Source organism: Bombina bombina, chromosome 2 (assembly GCF_027579735.1).
Source record: "Bombina bombina isolate aBomBom1 chromosome 2, aBomBom1.pri, whole genome shotgun sequence".
Lineage (NCBI taxonomy): Eukaryota > Metazoa > Chordata > Amphibia > Anura > Bombinatoridae > Bombina > Bombina bombina.
Genome location: NC_069500.1, coordinates 716,665,077 through 716,678,465, shown reverse-complemented (window position 1 = coordinate 716,678,465; position 13,389 = coordinate 716,665,077). Strand labels below are relative to the sequence as shown.

Below are 13,389 nucleotides of genomic sequence, written 5' to 3'. Positions count from 1 at the left end.
CACAGGTTTTGGAATTTTTTGTTCTCATTTGAGCACTATCAAGAATCCATTTATGGATTGTGTATATATATTTTTTTTCTTATTTTTCCTTTTTCATATTTTTCCTTTTTCACATTTTTGGCTTGGAATCATTACTACTTTTGAGGAATTGTTTTCAACACTTTTTGTCTACAATTGACTTTTTATTCACATTTTTTGTTTATCATCTTTTTTTCGCACTTGGATTACCACCACACATTTGGATCTTTTGGATCATTTGAACGTTTTTTATCCACACTTGGAACTTTGGACTCTTTATTAAGTTTTTATCAGTTTCTACATTTCCCGATTTTTATTATTATTATTTTTATATTGTCACATTACTCATAGCAAGCACACTCTGTATTCTCCGTATACACTCCAATATTAATTATTCATTTACACACTCATTGTTAATTTATTTAATTGTGCACACCGGACCCCGGAGTGGTCACTTTTGGTTTTACATTGTTTTTATCATTAATTTTATAATTGTATCTTTACATCTGCTTTTAATTATTGTATCATGGATCCATGTATTTGTATGTTTTTGTAATAATTGTATTTTTACCTTGAGATTAAATAATTTTTATAATTTTTATATATATATATACCTCTGTTCAACCCATCTCTCACCCCTGTTTGACCTGGCCTTTGATATAAGTTTTATTACATAAACCACCACTTCAACCATGTTAGGCTCATAGAGCTCAATGAAATAAAAACACTATTAGGACAAAATGAGAACAAAACATAGTAAACTTCATATATAAGCGGACACCCACTATCAAGACTGCACGTAAAGTCCTCTGAAAACAGAGAAATGAACGCAGACGCAGCTGCACTCTAGGTCAGTTACTCACACAGTCACAGAATATTACCGCTTGCAAGCTAATCCGGAGATTTACCTCTTTGGTCAAAGAAGACTAAACAATCTACACGCTCTTCTACTTCTTTCTCCCCCGGGCCGTGCCGGTCAGGTAGCGTGACGTGTAGTGTGGGAGTGGCAAATCTTAACCCACTCATTCGTAATTGGTTCAGGCCACAGCAGTTGTTTCTCACAGACTGCCAGCATCTCCAGCTAATAGATGTACGCTTATTCAAAACATACATGCTTCCTCTGATAGTGAAGTTTACATAGACAAACAGCTACTCCAGAAATACATTCTTGCATATGCATGCAAAAAGTAGAGGGGGGTTCGTCCACAAAACAAAACCTGATTTGCAGTCGTACCGCTACCGGGTGTCACACCGGTGATGGACAGTTTCCCCAAAGGGCTGCTGCAACTTGGAGAGCTCTAATTTTCAAAAGTTCCCACATACATCCTTAGAGAGTCAAGCTGGTGATAATCATCTTTCACCAGTGTTGGGGTAACACACAAGTACCAATGTACGTTTCACCCCCACGTAAGATATGTGTGTCAGGGGCTTTGTCAGGGCATATTTGGTTCACTTGAACCTCCTCTTTTATAGCACCTGTTCATACTCAGGTGATTGCTTCCATTTTCTTAAGGTGGACTTTACCACCTTAGAATATTAGCACTAAACACTGCCCATAGTTTAAGCAGTAAGTTTAAACATACAATGCAAGCATGATTTCTAATATTTATATGTAAAACTTCTGCATATTTATAATTTAATTTCTCATTTATGTTATATTTCTTTTGAATGGCATCCACTTTGAAAGACTCATACAAACTTTTTTTTACATATTTTATACACTTTATACAGCAGGTCATGAAAAAAAGCTAATTACATCAATGCTCAGATAGGAAGAAATTACAAAAAGCAAGCATATTCCAACTTGTCATTAAGCCCAAATGGAATTCTAGTTCCCAGCCTAAAAATCCATTTTGCTTCTTTCTGAAGTAGAACTTTGTTGTTGTCACCTCCTCTTCCAGAGGAAATACAATTGTCAATGACTACAAACTTTAGAGAATGAGCATCACTATTGTGTGCTTGAGCGAAATGCCTTGCCACATTAGTGTCACTTAGTTTAGTGATGTTATCCCTGTGTTCCTGTACCCGGTCCTTTAAGCTCTTTTTGTTTAACCAACATAAAAAACTGTACAAGAACACTGCAGGAGGTATATAACTCCTTCTGAGTTGCAATTAAAGAAGAACTTTATATCATATACTTTCAAGCCATCAACAGCTTTTTGACATTTTTGAAAACTACAGTGACATATTTGAGGAAAAGGTACAAATGTGGGTACGATATGTGGATGATGTCTTTGTTCTTTGGGATGGAACACCTGATGATTTTAAAGACTTTGTTTCCATCCTTAATAAGAACAATAGGAACATCTTATTGACTTTTGAAACTAATGAGAAAGAGTTGGCATTTCTAGATTTGTCTGTTAAAAAGGAAGGACAGGTGATAGTCATGGAGAATTTCAGGAAAACAAATGCAACAAATAGCATTTTGCATGCGGGGAGTGGCCATCTGGAACACCTTAAAAGAGGGATCCTCTATGACCAGTTTTTGCGACAAAGGAGAAATTGCTCCTCATTATCAAAGTTTGACTATCATGCCTTGATAATGAAGGAACGCTTCCTGAAAAGAGGCTATTCAAAAAATTTGTTAAAAAAGCATTCTGGAGAGCAAGGAAAATACCTAGAGATGATGTCCTGTACAATGAGAAAGTGAAGACCATTCAGGGTCAGATAAGGTTTAAATCGACCTTTTTATAACCAATGGGATAATGTAAGGCTTGCAATGAAAAAGAGTTGGCACATTTTAACCTTGGATGAGAGGGTAAAAGAGGAAGTAGGAGAAGGACCACTGATAGTGGCAAAGAAAGCCTCAAGCTTAAAGGATAGATTGGTCAAATACCAGTTTATTAGAGGGCCCTCAGATTCTGATTGGTTTTGAAAAAAACAAAGGAATAAAAGGCAGTTTTCCATGTGGCCATTGTGTGTACTGCACACATATGGAAATTACAAAGAAATTTTCTGTTTATGGTTTGAAAGTATATGACATAAAGTTCTTCTTTAATTGCAACTCAGAGGGGGTTATATGCCTCCTGCGGTGTTCCTGTCTGTTTTTTTATGTTGGTAAAACAAAAACAGCCATAAAGAACCGGGTACAGGAACACAGGAATGACATCACTAAACTAGAACATACACTAATGTGGCAAGGCATTTCGCTCAAGCACACAATAGTGATGCTCATTCTCAGAATGTTGTGGTCAGTGACAATGGTATTTCCTCTGGAAGAGGAGGTGACAAAAAGAAAGTTCTACTTCAGAATAGACATGTGCAATTAGTTTCGGCCGAATTTCATTTTTCAGATGAATTTTGGCCGATTTGGAGATTCGAATGAATCCAAATTTCTGAATCGGCCCCATAACTAAAATTCTGAAAATTAATAAATCAGTTTCCGAATTTTTGAGTCCATTCTTTATTCATATTCATAATTTTTCATTGTTCTAATCTAAAATGCAGTTCCAAGCATCACCAACACTAACTAAAACACTAAATAAAGCTATTAACCCCTAAAACGCTGTTCACTGACATCGCCCACACTAAATAAAGCTACTAACCACTAAACTGCCATTCCCCGACATCGTCGACACTAACTAAAACACTAAATAAAGCTATTAACCCCTAAACTGCCATTCCCCGACATCGCCCACACTAACTAAACCTATTAACCTCTAAACCGCAGTTTCCAAACATCGCCAACATGAACTAAACCTATTAACCTCTAAACCGCAGTTCCCAAACATCGTATACACAAACTAAACCTATTAACCTCTAAACCGCAGTTCCCTGACATCGCCAAAACCAACTAAACCTATTAACCTCTAAACCGCAGTTCCCAAACATCGCCAACATGAACTAAACCTATAAACCTCTAAACCGCAGTTTCCAAACATCCCAGACACAACCTAATCCTATTAACCCCTAAACCGCCATTCCCTGACATCGCCGACACTAACTAAATCTATTGACCTCTAAACCGCCGTACACCCACATCGCCAAAACTAACTAAAACACTAACTACACCTATTAACCCCTAAACCGTCATACACCAACATCGCCAACACTAACTAAACCTATTAACCCCTAAACCGCCGCCCCCCACATCGCAACTACCAAATTCAAACTTTATTAACCCCTAATTCTAACACTCCCTAACTTTAACATAATTAAAATAGACCTACATTAAAGTTACAATTATTAACTATCTATTTAAAAATAAATACAAACTTACCTGTAAAATAAAAATAAAACCTAAGCTAGCTACAATATAACTATTTACTAACTACCTAGTTAAAATAAATACAAACTTAACTGTGAAATAAAAATAAAACCTAAGCTTAAACTAACAAAACCTTACTAAAAATAAAAAACCTAACATTACAAAAAAATTAAAACTACAATTACAAAAAATAATAAAAAATAAAAAAAGTAAGAAAACTACCATTACAAAAAATAACAAACGAAATTATCCAAAATAATAAAAATTATTTCTATTCTAATACCTCATTTAAAAAAAAAACACCCCAAAATAAAAAAACCTTATCTATAATAAACTACCGATAGCCCTTAAAAGGGCCTTTTGTAGGGCATTGCCGAAACTTAACAGCTCTTTTGCAAAAAATAAAAACAAACAACCCCTAACATTACAAACCCCCACCACAAAATAAAAAAACCTACCTGAAAAAAAACTAATCTACCCATTGCCCCGAAAAGGGCATTTGTATGGGCATTGCCCTTAAAAGGGCATTCAGCTCTTTTTCGGCCCATAAAAATAAAAAGCCCTAATTTAAAAAAAAAACACCCCAAAAAAACCTAACACTAACCCCAAAATCGGTACTCACAGTTGCTGAAATCCGGCAAAAGATCTTCATCCCAGCAGGAAGCATCTTCATCAAGATGGCTCCATCTTCATCCATCGCGGGACCGGCATCTTCTCTCTTCTTCATCCCTGTGGAGGCGGAGCGGTCGGTGGATGTGTGGAGGTGGAGGTCCAGGCGGAGGTCCAGGCAGAGGTCCATCGGTCCGACATAGAGGTCCTCTTCATGCAATCGTCCACCGTACTCTGAGGATTCAATGCAAGGTACCACTTTTATATTGGGGTACCGTTGCATTCCTATTGGCTGAAAAATTTAAATCAGTCAATAGGAATGAGAGGTGCTTAAATCCTATTGGCTCTTCAAATCAGAGTGGACCTCCACCGACCACTCCGCCTCCACAGGGATGAAGAAGATAATAAAAATATTTGCAATTGTCATAAAATTCATGCACCACTAATTATTTTACATATAAGAACGCTTTAACATATTGGTGCCTTTAACAATATAAAATAATTTTTTGGGACTCATTGCACTTTTACCTTGCTATAAATAACAACAGATATGATTTTAAGCTCATAAATATGAGTTATAACCTTGTAGGTCGTTAATGGATTCCGTAGAAGCAATTATTAGTATGAACATTTCTACCCAAATCAAAGATGGCGGACAGAACTTTCAAACATAATCAGCTGATATTGGAAATCACACACCACGACTTGATGACATCATTTGTAACAACCAATAGGATCATCACTCACCCTATATCTTTCTTGGGAGAGGAGACGCACACCATCCACTACCTTGAAAAAGCTGTATATCTACGGCAAAACGTACGTCGGCGCATAAAAATAAAAAGCCCTAATTTTAAAAAAAAACACCCCAAAAAAACCTAACACTAACCCCAAAATCGGTACTCACAGTTGCTGAAATCCGGCGAAAGATCTTCATCCCAGCAGCGAAGCATCTTCATCAAGATGGCTCCATCTTCATCCATCGCGGGACCGGCATCTTCTCTCTTCTTCATCCCTGTGGAGGCGGAGCGGTCGGTGGATGCGTGGAGGTGGAGGTCCAGGCGGAGGTCCAGGCAGAGGTCCATCGGTCCGACATGGAGGTCCTCTTCATGCAATCGTCCGCCGTACTCTGAGGATTCAATGCAAGGTACCACTTTTATATTGGGGTACCGTTGCATTCCTATTGGCTGAAAAATTTAAATCAGTCAATAGGAATGAGAGGTGCTTAAATCCTATTGGCTCTTCAAATCAGAGTGGACCTCCACCGACCACTCCGCCTCCACAGGGATGAAGAAGATAATAAAAATATTTGCAATTGTCATAAAAATCATGCACCACTAATTATTTTACATATAAGAACGCTTTAACATATTGGTGCCTTTAACAATATAAAATAATTTTTTGGGACTCATTGCACTTTTACCTTGCTATAAATAACAACAGATATGATTTTAAGCTCATAAATATGAGTTATAACCTTGTAGGTCGTTAATGGATTCCGTAGAAGCAATTATTAGTATGAACATTTCTACCCAAATCAAAGATGGCGGACAGAACTTTCAAACATAATCAGCTGATATTGGAAATCACACACCACGACTTGATGACATCATTTGTAACAACCAATAGGATCATCACTCACCCTATATCTTTCTTGGGAGAGGAGACGCACACCATCCACTACCTTGAAAAAGCTGTATGTCTACGGCAAAACGTACGTCGGTACTTTGGAATTTCTATTGCCACCACTCTTCTAAAAGCAATTTGGTTACCAGGACAGGTATCGAGGGTTTGACATTTATTGGATTGGGGTTAAGCTTAAAGGGACAGTCTAGGCTAAAATAAACTTTCATGATTCAGAAAGAGCATGTAATTTTAAACATTTTTCCAATTTACTTTTATTACCAATTTTGCTTTGTTCTCTTGGTATTCTTAGTTGAAAGCTTAACCTAGGAGGTTCATATGCTAATTTCTTAGACCTTGAAGGCCACCTCTTTTCAGATTGCGTTTTAACAGTTTTTCACCACTAGAGGGTGTTAGTTCACGTATTTCATATAGATAACACTGTGCTCGTGCACGTGAAGTTATCTGGGAGCAGACACTGATTGGCTAAACTGCAAGTCTGTCAAAAGAACTGAAATAAAGGGGCAGTTTGCAGAGGTTTAGATACAAGATAATCACAGAGGTTAAAAGTATATTATTATAACTGTGTTAGTTATGCAAAACTGGGGAATGGGTAATAAAGGGATTATCTATCTTTTAAAACAATAAAATTGATGGTGTAGACTGTCCCTTTAAGCCACCTGGCAGGATATTTTACCGCAGATCCATTACAAAATTTGTTATACCACTCCCACTACAAACTAAAAGTGGAACAGACACCCAAGTATCTATTAATGTGAGAGTATTATGTGTGGCTTTCTAACATTTTATATGTATTTTGAAAAAAATATATTTTACTGAAGCAGCGGTTTGCGTTTAGAGCTATACTGGAAGCCTGGCAGTATAAAACCGGGTGTGCGTCTGAACCTAGAGCCTGGTTGGCTCTTCAAAGTGTGAGTAGCCCCTTGGAGGGACCACTGGTATGAATATTATCTTTGTTATCAAACATATTGCACTATATTGTATTTGTTTTTATTTTGGAGGTTTGGAGGAAAATCTTAATCCACTGAGAGGAAGGAGAAACCACACGGATCACACATATCATTAAATTGGAATACATATTTTCCTTTAATATATTTTGTCACTCAATTCATTCACTTTTTATTTTTATGAAGAAGATAGAAGATGCCGGTTCCGCAATGGATGAAGATGGAGCTGCCTAGATGAAGATGCTTTGCCTCTGGGATGAAGATCTTTCGCCGGACTTCAGCAACTGTGAGTACCGATTTTGTGGGTTAGTGTTAGGTTTATTTTTGTTTGTTTTTTGGGGTGTTTTTTTTTAGATTTGGGCTTTTTTTATTTTAATGTGCCGAAAAAGAGCTGAATGCCCTTTTAAGGGCAGTAAAGGAGCTGAAGGCCCTTTTAAGAGCAATGCCCATACAAATGCCCTTTTCGGGGCAATGGGTAGATTAGTTTTTTTATTTTGTGGGTTTGGGGGGATTCGTAATGTTTGTTAGGGGTGTTTATTTTAATTTTTTGCAAAATAAGCTGTTAACTTTAGGGCAATGCCCTACAAAAGGTCCTTTTAAGGGATATTGATAGTTTATTATAAATTAGGGTTTTTTATTTTGGGGTGGGTTTTTTTTTTCTTAAACGGGTATTAGAATAGGAATAATTTTTATTATTTTGGATAATTTTGTTTGTTATTTTTGTAATGGGATTTATTTTTTTATTTTTGGGGTGTTTCGAATTCGAATGTTTATAATAGGGTTGCACCGATACCATTTTTTTAAGACCGAGTACAAGTACCGACTTTTTGTCAAATACTCACTGATACCAATTACCGATACTTTTTTATGTCATGACAGTTTGCCAAGCACAATACAGACTAATGATTTAAGATCTTTTCTTTATAATTATGAACTGTATCTCAAAAGACATTTTGAAATAATAAAACAGTTTTATGTGCTTGTTGCCACAAAGTTCACAGAACATGTTTATAAATTAAATTATTACAACAACATATATTAATAATAATAACAATAAACTGACTCAACAGAAAATAGGGATGGTCTTCATATTTTTCCAGGGCTGCTTTTTATTCCCAGTCCAGCCCTGGATAAGGGTGTTCCTCAGAGTACAGTATATTTTGAGCATAATTGTGCAGGATGAGAGGCTTCCAGCTGTAAAGTAGCAGCTTTTAAAGCACTGCTCTGACGTAAAATAATACAAATAACAGCAATTTGTATTGGCAGAACAGAAGTGAACAATTTTTAGTTAAGTCTCCACTCCAGCTTAAAATGAAATGGGAACATGCAGTTTGAAAAATTCCACAAGATGGTGTATGGGTAGGAAGTGGAGGTATCGGTTTAAGTATCAGTGCATTTGCACGAGTACAAGTACTCATGCAAATACTTGGTATCGGCACCGATACTAGTATCGGTATCGGTGCAACCCTAGTTTATAATTATATCGAATGTCCACATTCGATATTTCGAAGTTAACATTCTATTTAACAAATACTATTCAGAAGTTCAATAGTTCATGTGGTATTCGAATATTGCATAATTCGAATATTACATTTAAAGAAAGCATTAGAAATACTATTACAAATATAAATTCTAATTTTTCGAAATGAATATTTTCAAATGTAATCGTAAAATTTGAAACCGAACATTCGAAAATCGAATGTTAGAATGTTATGTAAACATTCGAAATTCGATTCAAACGAACGAATGTGTTAAAATTCGGTTAATTTTTAGAATGTTGCGAAACATTCGCCCATCCCTACTCCTTAGCTTAGATGCCTTCTTTTTCAAATAAAGATAGCAAGAGAACAAAGAGAAATTGATACTAGGAGTAAATTAGAAAAATTTCTTAAAATTGAATGCTCTCTCTGAATCATGAAATAAAAAATTTGGGTTTAGTATTCCTTTAAGTTAAATCGTTTTTTAGGGTCCATTCTTTAAACATATGCATTATTCTATTTTGAAGTTTAGAATAAAATAATGAATATGAATAAAGAATGGATCCGAAAAAACAAACAGATTCTAAACGATTTAACTTAACATAACTAATTTGCCGAAACTAACTTTTTTTTTAACTTAACTAAACTAATTTGCTGAAACAAAATTATTTATTTAACTAATATAAACTAAACAAAATGACATTTTTTAGCGTTGCACATGTCTACTTCAGAAAGAAGCTAAATGGATTTTTAGGCTGGGAACTAGAATTCCATTTGGGCTTAATGACAAGTTGGAAAATGCTTGCTTTTTGTAATTTCTTCCTATCTGAGCATTGATGTAATTAGCTTTTTACATGACCTGCTGTATAAAGTGTATAATATATGTAAAATGTGTATGATTTTTTTTTTTTTTTAAATGTGTATGATTCTTTCGAAGTGGATGTCATTCAAATGAAATATAACATAAATGAGAAATTAAATTATAAATATGCAGAAGTTTTACATATAAATATTAGAAATCATGCTTGCATTGTATGTTTAAACTTACTGCTTAAACTATGGGCAGTGCTTAGTGCTAAAATTATAAGGTGGTAAAGTCCACCTTAAGAAAATGGAACCTTAGTGAACCAAATATGCTCTGACGAAGCCCCTGAAACACATATTTGACGTGGGGGGTGAAATGTACGTTGGTACTTGTGTGTTACCCCAACACTGGTGAAAGATGGTTATCACCAGCTTGACTCTCTAAGGACGTATGTGGGAACTTTTGAAAATTGGAGCTCTCCAAGTTGCAGCAGTAATGTATGTCCTTTAAGCTTTCTCTCTAGTTACTTTGTTTATACTCATATGTATTTATGTGTTTATATGTGTATACTTGTCTGTAAATACATATATACACATATAACTACATACACATATTTAGACATGTATATGTATGTATCTCTATGTTAAAGCTGTTTACAGCTGAGACCTTATATCTTTGAGCCCTTATAACTTTTTATTTCCATTTTGTATTAAATAATTTTCATTAGATAGTGTTATTATATGTGTAACTGTATTTTTAATATCATTTTGCTGTGTTTTTTGCAATTTTTTTGTTGAGCGTAACAGCCAGAGTTCTAAAGTCACACAATCCTGACGCACATTAAATAAAGCAAACGTGTTTACTTTCAACCTGTTGCACCAGAGTTGTGTAATTATTTTAACATTTTTCTAGGTACAGAAAGGGAGCTAACGATATTACTCAATACAAGAGAAAAAAGCAGACCAAAGGGAGGTTAATTTGCAATTAACAATGAAGGATTTATATATTTAAATTATTATTAAAGGGACACATAAATGAAAATTAAGCTCATAATTCAGACAGAGAATGCAGTTTTGTTTTGTTTTTAAATTTACTTCTTTTATTAAATCGATTTTGTTTGTTGGTATTCTTTGTTGAAAAGAATACCTAAATAGGCTCAGTAGTTGCAATGCGCAACCAGGACCTAGCTGCTGATTGTTGTTACACACTTATACCTCTTGTTGTTACCTCACCAGATATATTCAGCTAGTTCCTAGTACTCCATTGCTGGAGCTGACTTTAACTATGTTTTTAACCAATTTGTAGGAGTTTAACACACAGATCATGCTTTCAATAATGCAATAATAACATGATCTAACACATTAGAGTGTTTTGTTTTTGTATTTTTATGCCCCTTTAACCTTTTAAAGCCGTTATGCCGTTCCATTCCGTCATAATTAGACTGGGCTTTAAAGCCGTTATGACGGAATGGAACGTCATAACTAACGGCTGTCCTGAAGCCTTCTGTGCTTCAGGGATTTAATCGCGGTCTGGAGGGCGTTCCTAGGATTGTAGGGACGCCCCCCAGATGCGATCCAATAATTGAAATCTCGCGATCGTATGCACGATCGCGTAGTTTCAATTTGTCTACATCGGAACAGTTGTTCCGATGTAGGCACTTTAACCCTGTCACGAAAGGGTTAAACCATGAGATTACTTCTCTAACAAGACACATCTACCTGAAGATTAATGATGTCCTTTGCTCAAACATGTAGGAATTTTGATTGTATTTAACCTGTTCTCTTCAAAACTGACCACAAAATAATAAATACACTTTTTTAAATAATAAAATAAAAATAAGATAAAACAGATAAAATACCTGCTCTGGTTTGATAGGTTCAGTTGTAAAGATATCCGTATAATGCTGCCTCTCGAATACTCGATCTAACACTTCCAATTGTTGCTGTGTGAAAAGGTCGCCTCGCATCTGTTTCCGAAGAAAATCTCTTCCAGGAAGTGAATGGCCATTTGGTAAGGGGGACTCCTGAATACCTACAAACAAAGAATATGCTGTGTCAATAAAATACAATATTGTGGTGTCTTATATTATAATTGTTCATGTAGTAAATATGCATTAGTCACTGCAGATCAAAGCTAGATACAAATTCAAGGTTAGTATGTTCTATACCACATCATAGATTGTATAACTATAGAAATTCTAAACATGTTGGTATACAGATTTATATTTGTTTATCTGTCCAGACTGTAGTGAATTGAGATCTTAATGAGCTTTAAGAGATTTGTCAGTATATTTGTGTGCATGCCAGAATTAAAGGGACAATGTGCATTTTTATGTCCACCAACAAAGCTTAAGGCAGTAAAAATATCTTATTTAGGGTTTAACAGTGTACCAATGTATGATGATATGTCACTTTGTGATTAGTTCACTGATTGCTTTGTTGTACCTTGAGACAGTATTTCTGGATAGATTACTAACTTCCCCCAGTCAAGTCTGAAGCAAGAAATATAGATATTTCCCTACTTATCTACAATCTGCATAAGGGTTTAAAATATTACCAGATAGATTTAGCAGTTAACCTAGGATCTAAACCTGTTACTGTAAAATGTTGGTGTTAAACTTTATTGTTCATTAAGGTTAACAGACCCATGTAGTTAAAATTATTAACTTTTATGGCTTATTGTTTACATTCAAATGAGGAGCTTTGTGAGAACTTCTATTAGCATAGAAATATCTGAGCTATACCATGTACAGTGTTGCAATATCTCATTAACGTACTATTATGTACCTGCATGCTCTATTATGTATTGCATGCTCTATTATGTACCTGCATGCTCTATTATGTACTTGCATTCTCTATTATGTACTTGCATGCGCTATTATGTACCTGCATGCACTATTATGTACTTGCATGCTCTATTATGTACTTGCATGCACTATTATCTACCTGCATGCACTATTATGTACCTGCATGCACTATTATGTACTTGCATGCTCTATTATGTACTTGCATGTGCTATTATGTACCTGCATGCACTATTATGTACTTGCATGCACTATTATCTACCTGCATGCACTATTATGTACTTGCATGCTCTATTATGTACTTGCTTGCTCTATTATGTAATTGCATGCTCTATTATGTACTTGCATGCGCTATTATGTACCTGCATGCACTATTATCTACCTGCATGCGCTATTATGTACTTGCATGCGCTATTATGTACTTGCATGCGCTATTATTTACCTGCATGCACTATTATCTACCTGCATGCACTATTATGTACCTGCATGCACTATTATGTACCTGCATGCACTATTATGTACCTGCATGCTCTGTTATGTACCTGCATGCACTATTATGTACCTGCATGCTCTATTATGTACTTGCATGCGCTATTATGTACTCGCATGTGCTATTATGTACCTGCATACACTATTATGTACTTGCATGCTCTATTATGTACCTGCATGCACTATTATGTACCTGCATGCTCTGTTATGTACCTGCATGCACTATTATGTACCTGCATGCTCTATTATGTACTTGCATGCGCTATTATGTACTTGCTTGTGCTATTATGAACCTGCATGCACTATTATGTACTTGCATGCTCTATTATGTACTTGCATGTGCTATTATGTACCTGCATGCACTATTATGTACTTGCATGCTCTGTTAT

At 35.5% G+C, this 13,389-nt stretch overlaps 1 protein-coding gene across 1 annotated transcript in view; it reads right to left on the bottom strand.

The window, feature by feature from the left end:
* Positions 1-13,389, bottom strand: part of PAX5 (paired box 5) — a 328,473-nt gene that overhangs the window by 195,621 nt on the left and 119,463 nt on the right. The window contains 1 exon segment of the mRNA XM_053700643.1: positions 11,567-11,739. Within this exon segment, the coding sequence (XP_053556618.1) occupies positions 11,567-11,739 (173 nt within the window).